This window comes from Canis aureus, chromosome 11 (genome assembly GCF_053574225.1).
Source record: "Canis aureus isolate CA01 chromosome 11, VMU_Caureus_v.1.0, whole genome shotgun sequence".
Lineage (NCBI taxonomy): Eukaryota > Metazoa > Chordata > Mammalia > Carnivora > Canidae > Canis > Canis aureus.
The window spans coordinates 19810057-19837643 of NC_135621.1; the positions used below are offsets into that span (position 1 = coordinate 19810057).

The following is a 27587-nucleotide window of genomic DNA, read 5'->3' on the forward strand; positions in this document are numbered from 1 at the left end:
CAGCCACTCTTGTTTCTCACTTTGAATACAGCATGCAGTAATTACGTGAGGTATTCAGCACTCGATTATAAATAGGCTTTTCATAAGCTGATTTTGCCCCACTGTTTTGCACATTGTTGAGGTTAGCTGGGCTAAGCTGTGATGTCTCATAGGTGTATTAAATCCATTTTCAACTAAGTATTTTCACCTTATGCTAGATTTCACAAGATGTGACCCCACCCTAAGCCAAGGGAGATCTCCATAATCTTTGGTAAAGTGTTCATGTCTTTCATTCAGTTTTAAGACTCTCCTGCTCTAGTGATGAGCTAGATTTTCATGGTCCTAACCATGTCTTTTGAACAGTAAAACATTTGAGTCCAAACTCGTCAATTTTTTATGAATCACATTCTTGGCATCCTATCTAAAAACTCTTTGCCAGGGGATCCCTGGGTGGCGCAGCGGTTTGGCGCCTGCCTTTGGCCCAGGGCGCGATCCTGGAGACCCTGGATCGAATCCCACATCGGGCTCCCGGTGCATGGAGCCTGCTTCTCCCTCTGCCTGTGTCTCTGCCTCTCTCTCTCTCTCTGTGACTATCATAAGTAAATAAAAAAAAAAAATAAAAAAAAATAAAAACTATTTGCCTAACCTGAAGATATTAATATTTTCTCTTGGGATGCCTGGGTGGCTCAGCTGGTTAAGTGTCCAGCTTTTGGTTTCAGCTCAGGTCATAATCTCAGGGTCGTGAGATTGAGCCCCGCATGGGCTCTGCACTGGGTGTGGAGCTTGCTCAAGGTTCTCTCTACTCCTGCCCCCTGCCTGCCCTCTCTCTCAAAAATAAAAAGATTTAAAAAAAAATTTTTTTTTAAATTTATTTATGATAGTCAGAGAGAGAGAGAGAGAGAGAGAGAGAGGCAGAGACATAGGCAGAGGGAGAAGCAGGCTCCATGCACCGGGAGCCCGATGTGGGATTCGATCCCGGGTCTCCAGGATCGCGCCCTAGGCCAAAGGCAGGCGCCAAACCGCTGTGCCACCCAGGGATCCCCTAAAAAGATTTTTTTATGTTGTTTTCTAGAAATTTTAGTTTCAGGTTTTTTTTTTTTTTTTTTTTTTTTTTAAATGATAGTCACAGAGAGAGAGAGGCAGAGACACAAGCAGCTCCATGCACTGGAAGCCCGACATGGGATTCGATCCCGGGTCTCCAGGATCGCGCCCTGGGCCAAAGGCAGGCGCTAAACCACTGCGCCACCCAGGGATCCCCAGTTTCAGGCTTTATATTTAGGGTTATGATCCATTTTGAAGGGATCCAGGTGCACACCCTTGCATACAGACACCCCATTGTCCTAATGCCTCTCGCTAAGACCATCCTTTCCCCACCCTGATTAACTGATTAACCTTTGTAGAAAGTCAGCTGTCCAAATTCCTATGGGCCTACTCTAGGCTTCTGTTGTTCCACTGACTCATGTTTATCTCTATGACAGTACCACACACAGGACCACACCGTCTTATTATAACTTTGTGAAATGTTTCAAGATCAAGGAGTGTGAGTTCTTGAGTTTGTTCTTTTTCAAAGTTGTTTTGAGAATTATAGGCTTTTTGCATTTTCATATAAATTTAGGAATTGGCTTGTCAATTTCTGGAAAAAAAAAAAAAAAAAGTCTGCTAAGATTTTGACCTGACCAGCACTGGGTTTATAGGTTGATTTGGGTCCTCTGACATGGAACAGTTTCTCTTATCAGAGCCATGAGGTCTCTAGTGTATTTTTGTACACCTTTTGTCAGATTTGTCCCTAACGTTCAGAACTTTTTATTTATTAATGAAACACAGAGGCAGAGACACATGCAGAGGGAGAAGCAAGCTCCCCACGGGGAGTCTGATGTGGGACTCGATCCCAGGACCCTGGGTTCATGACCTGAGCCAAAAGCAGATGGCTCAACCACTGAGCCACCCACATGCCCCTGTTCAGAACATTTGGTTGCTATCTACATTTGGTGGCACTGTAAATTAAATTCTGGGTGTTTATGCTAGTATACAATTTATTTCTGTATACTCACCTTATATCCTGTAAATTTGCTAATCTTAGTTTCAATGGCTTCTTTTTTGAGTTGGATTTTATACACAAATGGATGCCTTTTATTTTTCTTGCAGAGTTGCTGGTCCACAGCCTCCTGCAGCATTGAACATAAGTAGCAGGACTGGATGTGTCCTGATCTTCATGAGAAAAGTGCATTTTGTCACTCACTGTGTAGGTTTTTTGTAGGTGAAGGACGTTCTCTTCCATTTCTAGTTTGCTAAGCTTTTCGGTGAAGAATGGATGTTGGATTTTGTTAGGTGCTTAGTTTCTATTTAACATGTTCTTATTTTTCTAGTTTTCTTTTTTTTTTCTTTTTTTATTTTTTTCTAGTTTTCTAAGGAAGAAGCTGAGGTCACTGAATTGAAACCTTTATTCTTCTTTTCTTTAGGCATTCAGGGCTATGAAAAGGGTGTTTCTAGCAGCAGCTTACTGTTCCTGGTATGCTGCAGTGTCACTTTCACTTTGCAAGAAACATTCTAATTTTTCTATTGATTTCTTCTGTGATCTGTAGGTTACATATAAGAGTGTTTTCCACTTCTCAATATTTGGGGATTTCCTAGAGATCTTCCTGCAATTGATTTCTAACTTGATTCCATGTGGCTAGAGAACGTATTTTGTATGACTTTAATCCTTTTAAATTTGAGACCTGTTTTCTGGCCCCAAATAAGGTTATAGTGGTGAAAATTGTGTCCACTTCTACACAAAGTGCATGTATCCAGCTCTTCTTGAGTGGTGTGTTCTACAGACACCCCTGACTGCTCAGGTCATCTGCACCTGTGCCCATCATCCTTCCTGCAATTAACTGGGGGAGGAGTGCTGACATTGCTGACAGGCAAAGGGAATTTGTCTGGTCTCATTGCTGATAGGCACAGGGAATTTGGTCTCTCTGCAGTTTTATCAGTTTGTTTCACGTGTTCTGAGGCTGTTATTAGGTGATTGTGTGTGTCTAGGATGGTTATACATTCCTAATGATTATTTTCTGTTACTATGACATCACCTTTATCCTGATTACCAGTACTCTGAAACCTCTGACACTGATACAGCCACTCCATCTTTCTTTTTTTTTCCATCTTTATTTTGATATCTTTTTCTATCTTTTACTTTCAACTTGTCTTTATATTTAAAACATATTTCCTATAGGCAGCATATAGTTAGGTCTTTCCTTTTTATGCAGTCTGACAATCTCTACCTCCTCTTAACTGCTTTGTTGAGCCCACATACATGTGATGTGGTTACTGATAGATTTAATTTCCTCATCTTGCTACTTGTTTTGTGTCTCAAGTGTTCTAGGTGCACAATTACAGCCAGAGATGTCAACAACCCACCCCATGTAAATCACTATACAAGTGGGTAATAAATAAGTCAGGTTATGTTATGGTTGTCTATGTGTCCTTTTCTGCTTACTTTTGAACTAATTATTTTTGTGATTTCTTTTTATCTCCTTTTTGGTCTCTTTATATTGTTATTTTAGTAGCTGCTGTAGGGCTTAGAGTATATATTAATTGATCACAGTTTCCTTCAAGTGAATTATACCAGTATAAGAAATAATATTCTTCTCCCATTCCCTGTACTATTATATTTTATATGTTACAAACTATAATACATTGTTACCATTTTAGCTTGAAAGTCAATTATCTTTTAAAAAATTATTATGAAGTTTTATCACAGTAATAACATTTCACTTCAGATATCTTAGCATTCTACTCTTTTGATTCCAGGAGTCTATTTTAGAGATCTCATATGAAAGGAATCACACAGTATGAGTCCTTCTGTGACTAGTTTATTTCTCTGAGTATAATGTCCTCCAGGTCCACCCATGTCACATTTTACAGGATTTCCTTCTTTTTAAAAAGTCAATTAATTATCTTTTAAGAATTTTTTAAAAAGATCTATTTATTTATTTATGATAGAAAGAGAGAGAGAGGCAGAGACACAGACAGAGGGAGAAGCAGGCTCCATGCTGGGAGCCCGACATGGGACTCGATCCCGGGACTCCAAGATTGCGCCCCGGGCCAAAGGCAGGTGCCAAACCGCTGAGCCACCCAGGGATCCCCTAAGAATTTTTTTTTAAGAAAAAAGTGATTTAAATATATGTAGCTACTTATAATTTCTGGTCTTTTTCACTCCACTGTGTAGACCCTCATGTCCACCTGGCATCATTTCTGTGTGCTGCAAGGGTCCTCGGTCCAGCAGTGCAGGTCAGTGGGTAACAGACTCCCCCATCTCTCAGCCTGAGCAAGTCTGAGTACGTTTCTATTTCCTCTTAATTTCTAGTGTTTACTGGGCACAGAGTTCTGGGCTGATGGTTTCTCCTGCCAGCGCCTTGCTGTCTTCTGGTGCACACTGCTGTCAGAGTCTGCTGCTGTCCTCCTTCTTTTTTAAAATTAAAAAAATATATATTTGAGAGCGAGAGAGAAGCAGACTTGTTTTCTGTGTCTCCACTGAACAGAGTGCCCTATATGGGGCTCCATCCCAGGATCCTGGGATCATGACTGGAGCAGAAAGGAGACACGTCACCGGCTGAGCCACTGAGGCACCCTGCCATCCTTGTTTCTGCTCCTTGGCATGTAATGAGTCACTCTTTGCTTCTAAGGTTTGCTTTTTGTAAGCAACTTTCAGGAATTTGACTGTCAAGTACCTCAGTGCAGTCTCCTTCACATTTCTTGTATTTCAGGTCTGTTAGTAAGTCTCCTGAATATTTAGGGTTTATGTTTTTTATCAATTTAGGAAGGCTTCCACAATTTTTTCTTAGTATTTCTTACACTTCTCTCTGGGACTCCAATTGCATGGATGTGAGGCTGCTGCTAGAAGGTGTCCTACAGATCACTGATGCTTTTCTACTTTTAATACACTTTATATTTTAGAGCTATTTTAAAAACTTATTTTGCTTCATTCTGTAAAGTTTCTGTAACTGTTCAAGTTCACTAATTTTTTTTGACTGTATTGTCTAGTCTTTTAATTCTTTTTTTTTTCTTAATGTTTGTTTATTCATGGGAGACACAGAGAGGCAGAGATAACAGGCAGAGGGAGAAGCAGGCTCCCTGTGGGGAGCCCGATGTGGGACTTGATCCTGGGACCTGGGATCACACCCTAAGCTGAAAGCAGACACTCAGCTGCTGAGTCACTCAGACCTTCCTATTTATATTTTTCATGGTAGACACTGAATTTTTTTTTAAAGATTTTATTTATTTATGAGAGAGAGAGAGAGAGAGAGAGAGAGAGAGAGAGACAGGCAGAGGGAGGAGCAGGCCCCATGCAGGGAGCCTGACATGGGGTGGGACTTGACCCCAGGATCACACCTTGGGGTGAAGGCAGGAGCTAAACCGCTGAGCCATCAGGGCTGCCCAATTTTTTTGTTTCTTTAAAAGAAATTTGTCTTTTGTTTGTACCTCTACTGAACATGCTTGTGCTCATGAGCATATGGAGTGTAGTTATAAAAACTATTTTAATGTCCTTTTCCGTTAATTGCCATTACTGTCTCTCTCTCTCTCTCTCTCACACACACACACACACACATATATATATATTATTTCAACTGATTGAAATTTCTTATAGGCTGTGTTTTCAGTTTGTTTCTGGATTAGATACTAGACATTGTGAATTTTACACCTTGAAAGGCATGTACTTTTGTATTTCTGCAATTATTCTAGAACCTTGTTGTGGCTGTGGCTGCACTACTTAGCCATCTCTCAGCCTTTCAGATGGACAGGGTGGCAGGCAGCGCAGGGCCAAACTCTCCCCATTCCTCAGGTGACACCCTCTGAGGACTCTACTTGTTACCCTGTCAATTCTGTGGCTGTGGGAACAAACCATGCCCAGCACTGCGGGGACTCAGGATTCCTTCTATTCTCCAGGGCTTCTTCCCCAGACTTGAGTGTTGTTTCACCGCTGGCAATGCATTCAGGAGTCCTGGCCTGAAAATTCAAAGGGGCCTGTGCTGACTCCAAGAGCTCTCTCTTTCCAATGGTCTCCTCCAGCCCTCTGTCCCATGAACAACATCTGTCTTGTACTTTGTACTGCCAGGAGTCTCATCCTCAATTCTGCAGAACATTGGCTTCCCCCTTCTGCTCCCTGGCCTGGGAACTTTGAAGATGGTGAGCTGGGGCAATCACAGGAGTCACCTCATGTGCTTTCTCTCTCTCAGGAATCACTGTTCTATGATAGCTGATGTGCAAATGTCTGAAAGTGTTGTGTCGTGTTTTGTCTGATCTTTAATTATTTAAGGCAGGAAGGTAAATTCAGTCTCTCTGTAATTCCATCTTGGTTGATATGTGGAATGCCCCTGAGTTTATTTGCTACCTAGCTAATCCATAATAAGAAGGTAATGTTCTGCATTTAAAAGTATTAAGATTCAGCTAATCAGGAATGTGATCCACACAAACAGCCACACTTCCTCCACCTCACATCTCCCATCAGGATCACAAGACCCTCCCCCTGAGAATCAAGCCATGAAGTGGACCAGTGAGGTGATGGAGAGAATCTGCAGGTAACAGTGTCTGTTCCAATGAAGATCTCTTTCGACCTTCAGATTAGGTAAGAAATCAAGATTATTTTAATGGAAACTATTTGCTGTTTCCTTCACAGAATTGTTTGTGACTGTGTAGGCATTCCAAAGCTATCATTTTTGCATTGTTTTGGAGAGGAGCTATAAAATGGTAAGAGTTTCTAAATATTAGATAGAACTAAAAATTTATATTTATTATACATTTAAAACATGCTGAAAAAAAGGAAATTCCAACAGCACAGAACTACAGATTAAAACCTCCACCACAGACATGGAGAATTCTGCTCATTACTGGAAATACAATGATAAATAAAACCACTTCTGTTTTACTCATAAAAATATATGGAACAGCCTAGGACAACAGCTGGCATGTAACAGGCACTATGTTACTCTGTATAGAACTGGATTGTATAAATAACAAATAAATATCTTTGTAATGCTCATAATGATTACAATTGTTAACAACTTGGTAGATGTATACTTTTCCAGACATTTTCTATGCAGCATATAACCATATAAATGTGGATATACACAAAACACATATAATTTTAAAATAAAATGATAAGCTCAAACAAATGGATCCTTGTCTTGGTTTTCCCCACTAACGATATGATAGCCATCTTAGTCCTATGTAAAGTTATATGTAAACTTTACACTACACATCTGTAGTATGGTATCTTAGTTTTATTTGAGCTGTTATCTCGGGTTACTTGTGAACTACACTCCTCTAACACACTAGGCAATTGAGAGCTAATATATTATCTACTTAAATATTTAAATAATCAAAGCAATACCTTGATGGTGGAGTGTCCATTGTTTTTGGTGTCTTGTGCAAGGTTCCAATTCCCCGTCACTTGGGGAGACTGTAAAATGATTTCTTCTGGAAATAACACTTTTAAAACAAGGGAAGAAGGTAGGTATTACTGAAAAGCTTAAAAAAGATGAATAGAGGCAGCCTAAGTAATTCACATTTATGCCTTCCTTTCTCTTCTGGCTTCTGTACATGGTTTCTCAGTTACTGCAGAATACCAGTACTGTGTATCGTTCGCAAAGAAGCCATCTGCCTATCTGGAGCTACATAAGTGAATTATATTAAGAGGGGAAAAGCACAGTGCAATGACTTCATTTTAAATAATTTAAGCATGCTATTTTTATGTAGTTGGAATAGTAAGAAAACACTGAAACTTGCCAATGGGAAGAAAACTTTGGACTGCATAGTTTTACTTGTAATATAGGACTGAAGAGTCTGTTTTTGCACAAAATTGTACATGAAACTTATAAAAACATTCTGGGAAGAAGTAACACTATCATTCCACAAAAATAATACCTTTAACACCTAAGTGGATGACATGTTCAAGTGCAAAGTGACACCGTCTGCTTGTAGTCCTGCCAGAGAGAGAATAACATGGAATAATTCACCTCCAGTTTAGAAATATTAAGTTTAGCACTGGTCACTAGGTTATGAAACCTAATTACATAACTTGAGCCAACCTGCTAATGTAACCTTTATAAAATACGTACAAAGGAGCCATATTAAGAGTCAGCGATCCCCACATTCTCACAGGCCTCGCCGCGGAGTCTGGAGCACAGAGGGGTCACTTTACAGTGTGTGTCTATTCACAACATTAGGAATTTTACAGAAAAACTTTAAACAGAAACAACTCATGTATCAGGACGGCAGAGACTCTTTCCTTTCTGGGACTATTTCTCTTTTAAACATATAAAGAGTGCAAGTAGAAAAAAAAAGAGGGGGGGGAATATAGCCTTATAGCCTTAGAGGCATTAGGGAAATATTAATACTATTATGTCAACAGCAAAGCAATTTAGATTGTAAGATTTAAACTTTTGAAATTCACAACCATTAAAAGATACCGAGGCCTATTAATAATTTTAAGAGTTTAAGCAAAAATTGATTCAAACCAAGCAGCACCCCAGCCAGCAGATGCAAAGAGGCCATGAGGAGCTGTATGGAATAAAGGACTTTACAGCCAGAAGGGAGTGGGTACAAGGAAATTACCCTGGGGCAAAACAGGGGGCTGGTTATCGCAAGCTCCTTTTCATAAGGGGTGGGGAGGGGTCCGCCAGGCTGAGCCCCTCACCAGTCCTGACCAGGCAGTTCCTGAATGACTGGCTCAAGATTCCGTTTCGGGGGGAGTCAAAACTGTATTTCCCTCCTGGTGTGGTGACTTGGGGCTCAGCATAAGAAACTCTGCTGTAGGGAAGCCCCGGTGGTGCAGCGGTTTAGCGCCGCCTGCAGCCCAGGGCATGATCCTGGAGACCGGGGATCAAGTTCTACGTCAGGCTCTCTGTATGGTGCCTGCTTCTCTCTCTGCCTGTGTCTCTGCCTCTCTCTCTTTGTCTCTATGAATAAATAAAATAAAATCTTTAAAAAAAAAAAAGAAACTGTTGTACACTTGCTGTTTTGTTTCTTCACACAATGAAAATAAAAAACATAAAACCTCATCTTCAATGAAGATGACCAAAGCTCCAAATAAGTGAAGATGGATATCTATTCAATAAAGAGTATCTGGCCTCAAATAAGCACAAGTACAAGAGCTGCTCCTTACCAACTCCAAATTTGGGCCACATACAGGTTTCTGGAAAATTCAGACTTGGGAGCCCAAAGACCAAATGATTGTTTCTCACCTGAATTACGAGGTGCAGAGCAGATGCTGCGAGGTCACCATGAGGACCCATTTGCACAGCCTGGAATTATGGGTGAGGGAGTGTATGAAGCTGGAAAAACTGAGTGCTGCACCCAACCCTCAGACACCTTCCCTAGGCTCCCAGGCACGAAGGGTACTGGCAGCCCCACTGTTCCTTCAGCATCATCTTCAGCAATTAGCTGCCTGGGTTATAATCAACTCCATCCAAGAGGAGTCACAACCAGAACAGCACTTAAAGCAGACACTTAGAGAAGAAGAGACCGGGGAAGGACTAAATGCCTCATCCCTTTCCAGTGGGTGGCTTTCCAATCTCAGTGCTATCTCACCTCTTCCAGAGGGGAAGGAGAAAAGTTTTCAAAATATTTTAAAAGGTACAGGGGCACCTGGGTGGCTCAGATGGTTAAGCCTCTGACTCTTGATTTCTGCTCAGGTCATTATCTCAGGTTGTGAGATCCAGCTCTGTGTCAGGCTCCACAGTGGGGGTTGAGCTTGAGAGTCTCTCTCCTTCTCCCTCTGGCCCGCCCCTTGTGTGTGTACGCCCTCTCTTTAAAATGAATAAATCTTAAAAAAATATTTTAAAAGGCACAAGAAAGACTGAACATGTAACAAAGACTGTGCCAAGCTAACAAGATCACTGTCACTGCACACAAAGGTGATACTTAAATGCTTACTGGTTTTTATTAAATCAAATTTGCAGTCAGAAAGCTTTCCATCAAGAAAGCTCCTGACCTGGAAGACTTTACTGGCAAATTCTACTGCTCAAGGATCCTGTCCTCATGCTTTAATGAAAACTGAAGGCGTCTCAAGAATTCTTTCTTGGTCTTCGGCTCTGAACCCCACCACTTTAAATCACATTGATTTTATATTAGAAAACCAATCAGTTTAACTATCTTAATAGACTAAAAAAGGAAAACCACACAATCACCTTGATACAGAAGCAGCATCTGACCAATCCCACACCCACTCATGACAGTGCTGGCTGGCAGCACACCTGGAGTCCATCTCCTCAACCTGAAGGGGGCCAAGTACAAAGGACCTACCTCCAGCTCACACGGTGCTTAATGGTTCCAGACTGAATGAACGCTAACCCTCAGGTGGGGAATAAGGCCATCTAGGAAATGCTATTCTAGACAATGCAGTCAGGCAAGGAAAAACAAAATGCATCCAGATAAGAAAGCAGTAAAGCTCTTTACTTGAACATAAAGATCATATGTGTAGAAAACCCTATGTAGCCTATAAAGAGCTACTAGAACTGCAAAATGCATTTAACAAACTCTCAGGATACTAGAATATACAAAAATAAATGGCATTCATAAACATTAACTGGAAGCAAGTAGAAATTTAAGGTTACTGTTTACAACAGCAGTACATTTTAAGACTCCTACCAACCTGACAGAAGAGAGGAAAAACAGTAGTGAACTGTACAGATGCTCCTGAAAGCAATGAAAACCAGACCTAATGAGATGGAGAGAGGTACCATTTCCAAGGCTTGAGAGACTCAGTATTAAGGTATCACTTCTTCCTGAGATGGACCTAAAAATTCAATGTAATCCCAATCAAAACCATAACAAGTTTTTTGTAGAAACAGATAAATTGAATTCTAATATCCATACAGGTCTACCAAAGACTGAGGAAAGCCACACCAACGTGGTAGACAATGGACAAAGTGGAAGCCTTACGCTACGTGATTTAAAGACTCATCAACGAAGACTATGAATGGGAAATAAGCACATAAGAAGGCAGTCAGCGGGATCCCTGGGTGGCGCAGCGGTTTAGCGCCTGCCTTTGGCCCAGGGCGCGATCCTCGAGACCCAGGATCGAATCCCACGTCGGGCCCCCGGTGCATGGAGCCTGCTTCTCCCTCTGCCTGTGTCTCTGCCTCTCTCTCTCTCTGTGTGACTATCATAAATAAATAAATAAATAAATAAATAAATAAATAAATAAAAAAAAAGAAGGCAGTCAGCATGATGACTCATTCGGGAAATGCAGACCCAACCATAGTGAGACATCAGCTCACAACTATTAGAACAATCACAATGAAACACACTGACCAGACAAGGGTTGTGAGCCTGGGGAGCAATAGGACCCCCACACGAGCTGGTGGGAATGCAAATGGCACAGCTGCTTTGGGTCAGAGCTTTCTTTCAGTTTCTTTTTTTTTTTTTTTTTTTTTTTTATTTATGATAGTCACACAGAGAGAGAGAGAGAGAGAGAGAGAGAGGCAGAGACACAGGCAGAGGGAGAAGCAGGCTCCATGCACCTGGAGCCCGATGTGGGATTCGATCCCAGGTCTCCAGGATCGCGCCCTGGGCCAAAGGCAGGCGCCAAACCGCTGCGCCACCCAGGGATCCCTTTCTTTCAGTTTCTTACAATTATGCACACCCTCACCACACTGTTCCATGTTCACCCAAGAGAAATGCACACACGAACATGCAAAGATTTGTACGCAGACATTCATAGCAATTCCTTTTTGTAATGGCTAAAAGATGAAGAAAACCCAGTGTCTACCCACAGGTGACTGGATAGATGAACTGTGGTAGATTTTCTTTTTCTTTTTTTTTAAAGATTCTATTTATTTATTCTTGAGAGAGAGAGAGAGAGAGAGAGAGAGAGAGAGGCAGAAACACAGGCAAAGGGAGAAGCAGGCTCCACGCAGGGAGCCCAATGTGGGACTCGATCCGAGGACTCCAGGATCACACCCTGGGCTGAAGGCAGGCACTAAACCACTGAGCCACCCAGGAGTCCCCTGTGGTAGATTCTTACAACGAAATACTACTGTCATAAAAAGGAAAAAAATGGGAATCACTGTTAGACAACTGATGTTAATGTAACATCGCGTGTCAACTATAATTCTTTTTTTTTTTTTTTTAATTTTTATTTATTTATGATAGTCACAGAGAGAGAGAGAGAGGCAGAGACACAGGCAGAGGGAGAAGCAGGCTCCATGCACCGGGAGCCCGACGTGGGATTCGATCCCGGGTCTCCAGGATCGTGCCCTGGGCCAAAGGCAGGCGCCAAACCGCTGCGCCACCCAGGGATCCCAACGTGTCAACTATAATTCAATAAAAATATCAATGAAATCATTTTAACAGTGAGGTTGAATCTTAGAATAATTATGCTAAGTGAAAAAGAGATGTCAGGTAAAAAACAGTAAGTCTTGTATATTTCCATTTATGTAAGATTTTACAAAGTGCAAACTAACCCTACTGCAACAGAAAGTGCTGCTTTGGGCCTGGGGGAGGGTGGGGGTGGGAGCGGAAGGAAGCGTTTGCTGTGGCAGATACTCTCTTTCTCTTGACCGTGGAGGTGGTTTCACAGGATACAGATGTATATGAAGTCCTCAAACTACATACTTTAATAAGGCATAATTACAGTGACTATATTCTATCTCACTAGACCTGTTTTATTTTTTAAAGGGAAAATCCCTACAGAAAGTCCAGCCTCTCTGCCCTCTCTACAGAGCCCTGTCCAGCTCTGCTCCACCTGCTGCACTGCAGGCCTGCCTCATTTCCAAATGTTCAAAACAAGTGAGGAATAAATATTTTATTTTTTTATTTTTATTTTATTTATTTTTTTTAAGATTTATTTATTTATTCATGATAGATATAGTGAGAGAGAGAGAGGCAGAGACACAGGAGGAGGGAGAAGCAGGCTCCATGCCGGGAGCCCAACGTGGAACCCGATCCTGGGACTCCGGGATCACGCCCTGGGCCAAAGGCAGGTGCTTAACTGCCGATCCACCCAGGGATCCCCAGGAATAGATATTTTTAAAAAATGAGAAATCTTGGGGCACCTGGTGGCTCAGTGGTTGAGCGTCTGCCTTTGGCTCAGGGTGTGACCCTGGGGTCCCTGGATCAAGTCCCACATCGGGCTCCCCACAGGGAGCCTGCTTCTCCCTCTGCCTGTGTCTCTGCCTCTCTCTCTCGCTCTGTGTCTCTCATGAATAAATAAAATCTTTAAAAAAAAAAGTCTTTTTTTTTTTAAAGGGAAATCTCTTGATTTTGTATAACTTAATACAAACAACCTAAACAGTTATGTGGGGCAAGCAAAGCCTCGGTGCGTCAAATGTGGCAGCTTGCCACTCCCACACTCTGGCCTCTCATCTCTTCCACTCTACACCAGGCTGCCCACATGCTTGCTGAAGACCTGGGCCTGGTGTCTGAGATCACCAAACCAACGTCTTCTCTCCACCTCAACATCCTGTCTCGCCAACAGCCCGTCACTGCTGGTACCCTCAGGCTTCTCCTGGGCACGTTCTTTCTGGCTCAACCCCATGGCTTGTCAAGCCTACTGCCCAAGTCCTGCATCCTCTGGCAGGTCGGCTCCCACACCACGCTTGTCCCATCCTTCTTCTCTCCTTCCCTCCTCCAAACCTCTCCTCCTCTGGGACTGGGCTTGCTGCACATGCCAGAAGAACACATGATCAGAAATGGCCAAGTACACATCAGCTCTCGCCTCTTCCAACCAACTATCTTGAGGGAGAATGTTACCCTCCACCAATGGCTCCTGCTCCACCTGGCCAGACTCATCTCCTCCTGCATGCACTGCCTTGCCCCAGCCACCCCTGCCACTGCAGGAGGCTCCACGGAGCTAGTTTCTCTCATTCCAAACAGCAAGAACAGCCTTTCCTGGACTTCACGTTGCTCTTCATCCCACCTGCTCAGCCTCCATGGCCAAACAACCTGCTCTCCCAATTGATCCACAACCCATTCACACCCAACACACTTTGATTTGGCGGCAGCCTCAACAACCAAACATTTTCCTAAACAAGACTAATTTTAAAAATCCCTGATCAATTTTAAAATTAGCACCTTCTGATACCTAAAAGATACACTACAGAAAGTGAAACAAGCAACAGATATAGAGAAATTACAGAAGTTAACTGTAGCATTATGTAGCATAATCAAGAACAGTCCACAAAGAACACAGAAAAGACTCCTACAGGTAACAAAAACCAAATTATTCAGGAAAAGACATGAACCAGCATTTCATGGATGAGGAAATTTTATGGCCAACAAACATGGAAACTCCCAACCTCATAAGCAGTTAGAGAAACGCATGTCCAGATCATAAGGAGACAGATTACCAAGATCTACAAACTTGGCAAGAATTTAAGAGAGTTTAACAAAACCAGGTTCTGGGATGGTGTAGATCAGGTTGTTACAGATGCTGATGGTGGGGTCTCTGATGCCATCATGGATAAAGCGGAAACAAACACACCCAAGCCAAGGTCCCACTCTTTTAAGGTACGGCCAAGAAAACACCGGCACGTGTGCACACAGAGGGAGCAGGTCCTCACAGCAGTGCCTTCAGGGCAGAGACAGGATAAGCGTCCATCCACAGAACAGGGAAAGTGAGTAGGGGACTTACCCTGTGATGGAAGCAGCAGTGAAGACACTGAATAGTGATACACAACATGGAGAATGATAGGAACAGGTCAGTGAAAACCTCCTGGACATCAGACACTGACTGCTCCAAACAAAACCAAAAAACAGATTTTTCTGTGTATGTGTGTGTATCCACGTACAAAGACACACAAACTTTTTTTTTTTTAAACAGGGGAGAGATAAATACAAAATCCTAGTTAATGGTGGAGGGTGTAGTAGATGAACGGGAGGGAAAGACAGGTTGTCAGGGCCATCGGCCCATGCTCATGTGATAAACAAGTCATCCGTGTACTTAAGCTACATTAAAGAATGAACAGCAAATGTCTGTGACTTCATCTCAAAACATGTCTGGTAGTGAAGCTGGAATCGTGACCCATGAACAGGGACACTGCCGTCCTGCATCTCCTACACTGGTGCTGAGGTGTGCAGGGATGGAAGGGAAGCCTGCTACCCGCCAGGAATGAAGATACATTTGTATGACAAGTCACTGAAAGCATTACCTGTTATATGTGAATTCCACATCCATAGGTTCAAAGTTATATGCTTGCTCAAATTCTGGGTTAAGTTTAAGGGTTACATCTTCTTCGTGAATCTAAAAAGGAAACAGAATTTAATTCCCATACTTCACATTTGATTGTTGGGACAATCTTCATCTTCATCTAGCAACATGTCATGAAACACTTTACAGACTGGAGCTAAAATATGGCATTTTTAAATCCTTGTGAAACTGATCAGAGGATTAAATCCCGCTGTTGTTACATCCTCCACACCAGGACCTAGCCCCTGGAGGCGCCTGCATTAGCACACTTCCTGAGCTCCTCCCAGGCCACGCTCCAGAGCCAGGCTCTGTGCAAACAAAATGTACAGCATAAGCCACAGCCTCCACAAAGAGGTCCTTCCAAGGACTCCCTTTGCAGAATAGGGAATTAGGCATTCTGGGGCCCTTCAGCCATGGCTAGGGCCTGTGTAAAGTGATTCCTGGACAGGTGGGACAAAAAGGGAATTTCTAAGGAAGCACAGGAGGAAAAAAGCAGGAAGGACAGCTGTGAGGTGAAAAGGAGCACAGGCTGAGTAAGGGTGCCAGGCAGTGTGGGCTTCTCAAGGGCTAGGCAACCAGAGCTGGCTGGTGGGAGAGTGGGCACTTGGGCCACCCTGTTGGCAAGACCCCCTCTTGCAGCAGAAGCTGTCAGTCCCCTTAAAAGATGAGAAAGCCCAGCACAGGTCCGCAGGTTTCCCAGGGATCAAGATGAACGAGAATGATCCTGTTAAGAGATCACCAAGCACACAAGGAAGCAAATCTCCAAGAGTGAGGGTCAGCACAGCCATCAAGGGAGTTGGACCCCTAGGACATCACATGCTAACATCATTTCCAGAAACTTGAAAACCTGCATGATTTTTTTTTTTAAAAACCCAGAAAGAAAAGGATAAACAAGCCAATATAAAAAATAAGAGGGCAGCTTTAATGAATCAAACAGAGCACGTGGAGATGAAAGCCATGCTAAGACAAACTGAGCGGGAAGGGAGGAAGTGATGATGTCTATTCCCAAGCACATGCTCCTGGCGATAAGAAGGCCCCTCTGCAGATGTGGCTATGCTGGCTGAGGTCAGTGCCGGGCCCAGCCTAGGGAGTCTCCTGTCCCATGGCCCCCGGACCACCAGGAGTGTGCAATCTGCCGGCAGCAGGAGCCCCATTCTGGAATCTCCCCAACACCTGGTGCCAGGTGAGAACACTGGGCTGCCTGTCACAGAAACACCAATTTGACATCAATGGAGTAACTGCTGATCCTGGATGTGTGTCTTCTGCCCAGCACGCCATCTGCAGGGCTCTCCTGAGGGCCTTCTGTACCATCATGGTCTCCCATTCCACGGCACTGGCCAAAATTAAACTACAGAAAATCAAGTAAAGCAATGGGCTGAGACCTATAGGATTTACTAACTGGACCATGAATTCCACCACTCAGAAGCGGCTGCCTTTATGGAATATCCCCCTAAAGGATCAGTAAGCGTGCTCAACACCCTCAAGGCATAGCTTCAGTCTGTATTTGTCAGCCTATGGTGCTCACTTCCGCAGCACATAGACTAAAATTGGATTTGTCGGGATATGATTCTGGCCACCCCCCAACCAGTGTTCAGGAACCAAGGAGACCTCAACCTGTGATCCTGGTCCTGCTGCTTCTGAAGCTTTATTTCCCACAGCAGCATCTTCCTGGAGGAGCACAAGTGGATCCATTCTTTGGAAGCTAAAAAGTCACTTGGCCATTATGGGATTCTCATACTCTTATTTAACAGCTAAAGTGCAATAAAGCTGGGAAAGCTGACAGCCCCTTGAGCTTGGGCTAAGTGGCTACCACTCTGCAGCAAGGGAGGGAGGGCAGCCTGCTGTGCTGCCCACTGGGGAGAGTCAGTGGAACAGCTGGCAGGGCACCAGGGGTCAGTTCCCTCTCCAATCATCCTAGCACTGGTTTCACAATCAGTGCATTGGCAAGGGCTGGTGCCCTGTGTTTTGGTGCAGAATGCAACAAACGTGGCCACAGGGCCAGAATCGCCCCCTCTTTGAATCCTTACCAGACTCTTCTAGTTCCTACAACCTAACCCCAGACAGGGCTTCAGCATTTCCTTGTTTACTTTTAGGCATCAGGCTGGAGTGGGCTTCATCCTTCTCTTCACACAGACTTGGCATGTGTAGCAGTGCTATGCGCAGGATGGGAGCAGCAGAGACCAGCCAGAGAATCGCAGAACCATGTGGTAACGCCGGAAGGGAGTCCGAGAAGTCAGCAAAACTTCTCCACGAAAGCATTTAGAACTGTAAACTTTTAAGTCTATTTTTCCTTTTGAGGGTCTCTATTCGGGAGTACGTTCGGCCCAAATCTGACTAATTCAAACATCACCACTTACATGTGCTAAAAGTAAAAGGTAAGTATGACTTACATGATTGAAAATTATCGTTTTTTTTAAAGACATTAAGCTCTCTTTATTTATTTATTATTTTTTTGTTATTAAGCTCTCTTTATGCATCACTTTAAATATTCACTTAATCCTAAATTTTCTGAAATACTGTCAAAGGCTGAAGGAGCACCCCTGCCACAGTGGCGGGAGGAAGTTGACCTCTGACGGGCTGGAAGAGTTGGCCCAGCAATAAAGATCAGGAGCGCCGCTCACCTCAATCACATAGCCGATGTACTCGATGACATGTCCATTGTACTCTTGAGTTTTTAAAATCAGCTTATCACCTAGTTAAAAAATATAGTGCCACATGTAAAACTACAAAATCCCCAAATTTTGCTACTGTTCTCTAAAATTAAACACTTTGAAAAAGTAAAACAAACATCACTGGGATGAGCTGCTTAAAACCAGCATCAGAATGACCAAAGAGAGGTGCTGGATGCATGGAAAGTGCTGACCAAGTTTTACAGAAGATTCCAACCCAAAGCAAAGCCAATGAGATGTAACTGGAGTGTTGCCAGTTGTGACATCCTTTCCCTGACAGGGGATCCACGTCTGGTCCACCGAGTAAAATGGGACCTGTAACAAACCCACCTGCGTACAGAGAAGGCCTACTTTCAGCCAATCCTGGGACCTCCAGGACCAGTAGGTCACCATTTCTTTTCAAGGTGACCCCACTCATGTTGTATTCTTTCAGTTCTATTTCTGCATGAATCTCCTCAAGCCAGAGCAAAGTCGAAAATTTTTCTTTGTAGTTCGACATGTTCAAAAGCTGAAAAAAACCCCAGCAAGTTAGTGAGAGCAGAGTCATACATCCAATACACCCATGGTCCAGGAAAGCAGCAGCTCTGGAGGTGCTAAGTCAAAGCTGCTGAAACTCAGCAAATGGGAGATAATGGCTTTAAAACACTGACCCCCAGGCTGTGCAGGACAGTGCTCCTGAGGTTGGGAGACTACCTCTGGGAACCGCACAACTGCCCTGGCTACTGCCTAGACAGAGTTTCAAGGCCCTGATGCAGAGAGCCCAGGGGAGCTGTGTGGTCTCTGCTTTGAGGAGACGGAGCTGGGGTCCAAGGAGGCCAAGGGGGCAGAGTGCCAGGAAGAGCGAGCAGCACAGAGAAAGGTTTGAGGAGCTGCAGAGGGTCCCCTCCGAGCTGTCAGCTGAATGCTGGTCAGTGCGTGAGTGCAAGAGCCCATGTCAGGTTGGGACATCTATCTGATGAGATAAGAGCAGGGTTCCCCAACCCAGGCATGACCAATACCTGGGCTGCACTCTCTGGGGTGGGGGCCATCCTGTGCACTGTAGGGTACTTAGTGGCACTCCTGGCCCCTACCCACTTGCTGTTACTAGCACACCCAGTCATGACAACCAAAAATGTCTCCCAGGAGGGGAACTGTCCCCTGTTGAGAACCACTGTATGAGAAGGAATAATTCCCAGAGCTCACACGGGGCCGAGAACAGTGTGAGTCCCAGCAGCCCAAGTGGAAAGGCTTGTAATACATGAGACATTGGAGGGAGTATTCAGAAGGGTATTAGCCCTAAATCAAATGCTATTCTGGTCCCACCTAACAAAGCCTTAAAGCCAGGCTTCAAAGTATCCCAACTGTTTCAAAGTAACTTAACTGCACCCCAGAATAAACCTCAGAATATTCTCAGGAACAGAAAAATAAGCCAACAGCCAGCAAGGTAAAATCCAGAATGTTTGGCATCCACACAAAGATTAACAGGCTTAGAAAGAACAGAAACCACAAATCATAATGGGGAGAAAAACCTCTCAGCAGAACCAGAACTGACCCATGTGACAGAACCTGCAGACTAGGACACTGAAATGGCTGTTATTCAAAGAGCTAAGACTGAGCATGTGCAGCAGGGACACAGAAGATTTACAAAAGACCCATGCTGAACTGCTGAAGATGGTAACTACCATGAGCAACATTAAAATACACCGGATGGGCCTACACATTGCAAAGGAGAGAACTAGTGAACCTGAGCACTGGCAACAGGCATCTTCCAAATGCAATGTAGGGAAGACTGAGGAAATGTGAGCAGAGTGTCAGCGAGTTGTGGGCGGCTCCAAGTGACCAATACACAAGCAATGGGAATCTGCAAAAAGGGCCGGGCAGAAAGAGAGTCTGAAGACAGAATGGTCAAAAATTACCCAAATTTGAAGAAAACTAAAAGCCCACATATCCAGGAAGCTCAAAGAACCCCAAGCTAAGAAATGAGAAGAAAACTATATTAAGGCAGATTATAAATTGAAATTTTTTAGAAAAAGAAAAACTTAAAAGCTGCTAAAAAAGTACACATTATATGCAAAACAAACAGTAAGAAAGAAAGCAGATATTTCACTAAAAACACAGTGAGCTGGAGACAGCAGAGCAGCATCTTTAAAGTTCCAGCCCAGAATTCAAGACCCAGCGAAAATCTTTCAAAAATGGAGGTAAAATACTTTTCCAGATATATAAGACTGTAAGAACTGGTCACTCTGGGGCCCCTGGGTGGCTAGAGGTTGAGCGTCTGCCTTCAGCTCAGGGTGTGATTCTGGGGTCCTGGGATCGAGTCCCACATTGGGCTCCCCACAGGGAGCCTACTTCTCCCTCTGCCTGTGCCTCTGCCTGTCTCTCATGAATAAGTAAAATCTTAAAAAACAAACAAACAAACAAACAAAAAATAACCATCACTCACAGACAAGCACCACAGATGTTTACCTTGCTCTGTAAGACCCCAGGTGTCTGGGTCCACATGAAGGAGTGAGAGCACCAAGGATGGGAACTATGTGGTAAGCCTCAAAAAATGCTTACACCTTTTCCTTTTTAAAATATTTTATTTATTATTCATGAGAGACACAGAGAAAGGGGATGGGCAGAGACACAGGCAAAGGGAGAAGCAGGCTCCATGCAGGGAACCCAATGTGGAACTCGATTCCAGGACCCTGGGATCATGTCCTGAGTCAAAGACAGATGCTCCACTGCTGAGCCACCCGGGTGCCCCAAAACACCATTAAAAAAATTTTTTTTTTATTTATCAGAGACAGAGACAGCGAGCGAGTGAGCAGGGGCAGAGAAAGAGGGAGAAGCAAACTCCCCACTGAGCAGGGAGCCCGACATGGGGCTCCATCCCAGGACCCTGGGGTCATGACTTGAGCCAAAACCAAGAGTCAGAGTCCAGAGTGAGATGCTTCATCAATTGAGCCACCCAGGTGCCCCAAGAAATGCCATGTTAAACACTCATCAAAAGCAAGCTGCAGAGGGGTGGGTGTTGGGGCTCCTCGCTCAGCAGGGAGTCTGCTTAAGATCCTCTCCCTTCCTCGGCCTCCCACCACCCCACACCCCCCGCCAAAAAAACAAGCTGTAGAAGCAGCATCGGTATCACACAGAGTAGATGCCAGAACCGAGACTACTAGGGACAAAGCAAGACCTTTCATGTTAGTAAAGGGGCTCATCAATCAATCTGACATAGTAGCCATCAATGTCTATGCCGCTAATTATAGGACTTCTGTATAGGGAGTAAAGGGCAACAGAAAAAAAAAAAGGATCAGAACAGATAGTAACAACAAAAACAAAAACAAAAAAAACCCCAGAAAAATAGACAAAAATAAAAAAAAAATCAAAAGCTGGTTCTTTGAGAAGATTCGTAAACATTTATAAACATCTAGCCAAATTGACGAGGACAAAAGAAAACACATGTTAATATTATAAACAACTTCATGTAAATAAATTAGACAACTTACACAGCAAAACTACTTTAGAAATAAAAGCCACCAAAGCTCACTCAAGAAACTCCACTTCTTTATCACTTTTGAAGAAATCAAATTCCTTTTTTTTTTTTTAAGATTTATTTATTCATAAAGATACACAGAGAGAGGCCGAGACACAGGCAGAGGGAGAAGCAGACTCCTCGCGGGGAGCCTGATGTGGGACTCGATCCCAGGACCTCGGGGTCACACCCTGAGCCAAAGGCAGACACTCAACCACTGAGCCACCTGCGCGGCCCAAAATCGAATTCCTAATCAAAAATCTTCCCACAAAGAAAACTGACCCAGAATGCCTTCCTGGTAAATTCTGTCAAAAACTTAAGGAGTAGGGATCCCTGGGTGGCGCAGTGGTTTGGCGCCTGCCTTTGGCCCAGGGCGCGATCCTGGAGACCCGGGATCGAATCCCACATCGGGCTCCCTGCATGGAGCCTGCTTCTCCCTCTGCCTGTGTCTCTGCCTCTCTCTCTCTCTCTGTGTGACTATCATAAATAAATAAAATCTTTAAAAAAAAAAAAACAAAAAAAAAACTTAAGGAGTAAATGATACCATTTCTACAAAAACACTTTACTAATTTTTTTTTTTTTTAACACTTTACTAATTAAAATGAGGGAACACCCCAACCATTCCGGGAGGCCCATAATATGCTCCCATCAACACCAAAGAGGTCACAGAAAAACCACAGCACCACGTCTGCCGTGTAGACACAGACACCCCAACAAAACCTAAGCACACCAAATGCAACTCCGTGTGCACACATGCACGAGTACGGACCACGGCTGGGTGGAGCTGACCACAGGAGCAGGAGGCTGAGTTAACTTCTCACCACATTAACACATCACCCTCAAGAGAGCCAGAAAAAGCAGCTGAAACTCACCTCAAGTGGACACCCGGGTGCCCTGAGCACACTTCACAGTGTAGTGCGACGCCCGTAAGAACACCAAGCCAGACAGTGCGCCTGCCCTGTCCCCTGCGGCCTGGCACGTTCTGGACACCTCACCCAAACGCAATCACGAAGCGTGTGACCCGAGGGGAATGCACTGGGACACGCTCGCTGAGTGGTGATGACAGGGCCCCTCCAAGCAGCTCCCAGCGTGGGGGTTTCCTGCTGTTGCTGTGACGGACGAGTGGGCTGCACACGTGTGGTCTCACCTCACCCGGGGGAAGCCCAGCTCTGGCTGGGGCTGCTTCCTCTGGGAGGCTCCCAGGGAGAACCCCGTCTTCTTGCCTTTCCCACTCCTAGAGGCGCTGAATCCCCCTCCCTCACCAGGTGGCCAGTCTGGGCTACCTCTCTCCCTGACAAGGCCCACTGGGCCACCCAGAAAATCCAGGGTCATACCCCCGACCTGCCGAATCTCAAACTGAAATAACAACCTGAGCCAAAGACCCAAACCACCAAACGAGAAATACTTTGATTCTATTCACACAGATTTCTGAAAAGGAAACCACCTCTGGAGACAGCAGACGGTGCTAGGCTTAGGGACAGGGCTAGGGGAGGAGAGGGGTCACTCAGGGACGCCAGGGGCAGATGTGCTCACCATCCTGACCGTGGTGAGGCAGTGGGCAGGGGTTGGAGCGCTCTTCCATGAATGCACCTTCCACGGACGCAGGCTGCCGGATGTCACCCATGCCTCAGGAATGCTGATGAAGGGACGTACCTGCGTGCCTCAGGGAGCACCTCAAAGGCAGGTGCAGGACTAAACACATCACACAGGTGGAGAACCTGGGAGCCTGCAGCCACACGGTACTTTCACCACCGTCCCCGTTCTTAGTACTGCCCAGCAGGATTGCGCTACGTTCTTGTGCCCGCACAAGGAAGGTCCCTTCCCAGTGCCCAGGCTCCCGTGGCTGCATCTGTACCAGCAACAGACACTTGGTCTCCAGGCAACTCCCTATTTCGAAGGCTGGTTTGCTGCCTCGGAACCTAGCTCAGGCCTGGAACTCGCTCAAATACCGCAACGCCTTCCTGACATGACAAGCCTCCCTGCGTCCACCCTCTGCACCCTGATCCTCCCATGTGGCCAGGCCAGCGCCCAGGCAACGCAGAGCTGCCCCTCCTGCCTCTGTGTCTCAGCGTGCCACTTGCTGTCTGCGGTATCTCCCTCCCTCTTCCAGAGCGCCAGTGAGTCCTTGGGAAGGGGCACCTCCTGCCCACGCCCACCTGCGGTGCAGCATCGCGGGAGCTTCTCCTGCCCACCCTGCTAGGGGTCCAGAGCCCGGCTGACCAGAAGACCACCCCTCCCTTGGTCCCCAGCCTCCTCCCAAACCTTGTTTCTTCTGTGTACGCCCCTTCTCCATCTGCTCCCTCCTGCTTCATGCCCTCAGCCCATGACAGACTCAAGACTGGCTCATCCTCGACAGAACACCGGGAACCAAGTCTTCCTCCAGCTGCCATCCGGTCTCTGGTCTCATCACCCGGATGCTGCACATGCCCACACCCTCACCACTGCTGAGCTGCTCCTCAGCCAGTAGACCCCCAGGCCCCATGGGAAGTGCCCTCCTGCACAACGGGCAGCACTCTCCCCTCTAACAGCAGACGTGATGCTTTCCTCGCTCCTGGACTTGGCTGTCCACTACACACAGGCACGTGCTCTGTTGACCCCCGGCTCCTCCTCGTGCCACCTCTCCCCTGGGGGCCCCGCCCCTTGTCTGGCTTTGCCACCACCTGTTAACAGTGCACAGGCTGGACAAGGCTTCCTCCCATGAGCTCAACAATAAGCCTGAACACAGGGATCCCTGGGTGGTGCAGCGGTTTGGCGCCTGCCTTTGGCCCAGGGCGTGATCCTGGAGACCCGGGATCGAATTCCGCGTCGGGCTCCCAGTGCATGGAGCCTGCTTCTCCCTCTGCCTGTGTCTCTGCCTCTCTCTCTCTCTCTCTCTCTCTCTGTGACTATCATGAATAAATAAAAATTAAAAAAAAAAATAAGCCTGAACACAAAGCAGGAGCACTGCCACACAGGGTGGGTGATGTGAAGGCGGTCGTGTGTGAGGCCTCCTCCCAACCACCGGACCCTGTAGCTTGAGGGCTTTCCCACACACGTCCTGCCTTCCCAGGTGTTCAGAGTTTTATTCTGGATGGGAAGCCATTTGGAAGCAGGCCGCTGGCCTAGCAGAGACAGGCTGGGCGGGTGGCAGAGGGCAATCACACACGTGGGGTCAACAGCAAGGAGTCCCTCTCTCTCAATGACCTGCTATTTCCAGATGTCCATGATAGAAATGAACCAGTCTGAGCAGGGTTCATCCTCAGTTTGTCAGAAAAAGCTCAAGTGTGGCAAAGAGTATTTCGTATCAAATACGTTTCCTACCTCTGCAAGTAACGGCTGAAAAGTCAGAATGTCGATTTTCTGTTCTACACATTTCTTAAGTCTATCTGGTATTGGATACTGTGGGAGGAAACTTGGAAGTTGTCGTCTTGAATTCCTTTAAAAAAAAAAAAAACAAAAGCACAAGTCAAAGATAATTCTTAATGACCCTGCATGTCATAGGAGCCGTTCTCACTCAAACATCCTTTCCCACTTCAGAAAAGCTAAAGGTCCTTCCATAACCCGGTATAAATGTGAACTGCTGCCATCAGTCTGGAGTTTGCAAACTTACTTCAGCTGCTTTGGGATCCTTCCACCACATCAGCTCTCGAGGGCCCTCTCGTGTCCTCCAGCAGAGAACAGCAGGGCTGCCTGGCCCAAGACTCCCTCAGAACCAGGGAGCGAAAACCACTGTTCCTGAGCCCCCACTCCGGTAACTCCCACTGCAGCCCTGCGCCTCGGAGAAGCAGCTCCGCTCCTGCAGGCTGTGGAACAGCGCAGGCTGCTCTGTCTGGGTCCTGCCGCCCTGTTTTTCAGCCCGGGGAAATTCGGTTTTACCCTCTGGCTTCAGTCTTTCCCCAGGAAGGGCTGTGGAGAGGAGTCACTGAAGTCGGCCACTGCCAGGATGAAGAACACGCTACTGCTATGGGTTGGTCTGACAGAGCACAAGAAGTGACCGGACAGGAAACAGCCAGGGGAGGCCCAGCAGATCTCTGATCTTAGGCTGTCCCCCTGCATGCAGTGAAGAAAAGCACTCCTGCTCCATCCTAACTCCTGCTTCCAGCTCTCACCTGGCGGGGGGCATGCAGCCCCAGCCCCTTCCTCCAGGCACCTCACTTGGATATCCCAGTGGCTCAGCTCTGGACAGGAAGGCTGCTCAGAGGTACTGTGGCAGAAACACCCCCGAAGCCCCAGAGCCACTACTACTACTAGCAGCACCTCGCACCTGAGACACGGGTTTGCAGCGAGGGTTTCCACCAAAGGACATGTGTGAAGTACATGTGGAGAGGCATTCCGTGAGTGACAGCAAAGTGTTAATTACCAGTATGAACACGACAAACGGGATGGGACCATCACTACATACATATTTAGGTAAAAGGCCTCAATAGTCTTACCACATGGTCTGTCTGTAGCCCAGGGTAGCTGGAGACTCCGCGGAAAAGGTCCAGCACAGAGAGAGCCTCCAGAGACTGGTTAGCAAACACACAGCTCTGTTCTGGGCAGGGAGCAGGGGCAGGTGGCAGCAGTTCCAGGTCCCTAACGTGACAACAGGAGACCCTACCTCCTGCTTTAGAGACTCTTCCACACAGTGACCCGTGACAGCTGAGCAGGGGGCTGTTGGTCTAGTTCCCTCTCTAGTTCAGTCAAATGCCAACTAGCAAGCTGCTTGCTATACCACCACCTGACAACCTGGGCTCAGTAAAGCTCCTATAGTTAAAATGCAATCATCTAGGACATTCCGCTGCCTGCAGGCCCCAGTAACGCTCGTTGCCCCGGCCTAGGCTCCATCCCCAAGGGCATATCCTTTCCATGATGGATGGTTCTCACAACTTACTGGTAACTACTGATCACTCTGTAGAAAAAACTGGACGTTTTACATATGTTACCTCATCTAATGCTTGTAACCATGTGAGGGACACTATCATTTTACAAACAAGACCAGGATTCCATGAGGCTACGAAACTGGCCCAAGGTCACACAGCGCCTGGTAGTAGTGCTGGATTCAAACAATGGCCTGACTCCAAAGCCAACCACTTCATACTTTGCTAACAGAATTTTTCTTTAGCCTGCAAATTAGTAGAAATCCGTAATGCCTTAAGTTATTACTGGGCAGAAATGTGATTTGAAATTCAAGATTTTCCAATATTAGAAGAGAAGTATCTATCTTCCAGTGGATTCTGGGCAGTACTCACATTAAACCTGTCAGTTCCTACAACTGTGGGTGAGCTTTCACATCACAAAATCAGGAAATATCCTTATAGCTCAGATTCTTCCCTATAGCTCAGATTTTTCCAGCACCGAACTGCAAAAATTCTGATTTCAGAGATTTTTCAGTTTAGTAGCTACAGAGCATGTGGACCTGTAGCACTTGCTTGAGGCTACCACCCCAGTCCCCGACCAGTCACATTTTGTGGACTTCTTGCTGACTGGTTCCTCTGGGTACCCGTGTGGGATGCAGGATGTCTGGGTAGATGGGCTGGGCTGCTGGGAAACACGAGATGAGGCAGGAGCAGCTGGGGCACACTGGTGGCCCAGGGGGCCGTGGCTACTGCTCTGTCCTCACACAGTGGGGCCCTCCTCAGGGACAGAAAGTTTCATGAAAACTCCTCCCTGCAAGTTCGATGACGGAGGTGCCTGACACAGCTGCCCCCCAGCTTTATCCCAGGCTGCCTGCCTCTCTTCAACAACCACGTGGCCTACTCATCTCTCACACCACGAGTACACATTTGGATTCATGTTTTCTGCTTAAAGTACCTCTTCTGTGTGGTCACAACAACTGTAGTTTTTGTGGATGTTACTGTGGGGGAACTTTTAGACTTTTTCCAAGAAAATGGTTCTCGGACGGCTATTAGCAACTCCTCCCCACTTATGACATTGACTTCAAGGAACCGCCCAATTATGAAACTGGAGAAGCAGATCAGGAGAAGCTCCTTGCAGCGGCCAGAATTCCTGGAAAAAACAAAAAGCAGTTTGATTTTAGTCATAAATAAGACAAGCAGATCCGATGGAATTCCCCTCTGTACACGTATGGAAAGTCAGTTACAAAACCACAGTCACCCTTAGTTTTCAATAATTTTCTTCAGAGGAGAAAATTTCAGCTTTCTAAAATAAGAATGTTTTCCCATGATAAAAATAAATCAGCCACTTAAACTATTCTGTGATTCTCCAACTTAAGAACAATAGGAAAGACACCGTCAGTTCTTAAGTTTAAATGAGAATTGTGTAATGTTACCAAAAATATCCTGCTTTTACTTTGCTTTCT

At 45.6% G+C, this 27587-nt stretch overlaps 1 protein-coding gene across 8 annotated transcripts in view; it reads right to left on the reverse strand.

Annotated features, from left to right (window-relative positions):
- The window catches only part of MOV10L1 (Mov10 like RNA helicase 1), a 73038-nt gene that overhangs the window by 19767 nt on the left and 25684 nt on the right, over positions 1-27587 (reverse strand). For all 8 annotated transcript variants that reach the window (XM_077914019.1, XM_077914016.1, XM_077914021.1 and 5 more), the window contains 7 exons: positions 27080-27274; positions 24608-24722; positions 18145-18322; positions 17767-17837; positions 15108-15199; positions 7882-7940; positions 7349-7446 (listed from right to left, as the gene is read on the reverse strand). In XM_077914019.1, coding sequence (XP_077770145.1) covers positions 7349-7446; positions 7882-7940; positions 15108-15199; positions 17767-17837; positions 18145-18322; positions 24608-24722; positions 27080-27274 — 808 coding nt within the window. The remainder of the gene's footprint in view (positions 1-7348; positions 7447-7881; positions 7941-15107; positions 15200-17766; positions 17838-18144; positions 18323-24607; positions 24723-27079; positions 27275-27587) is intronic.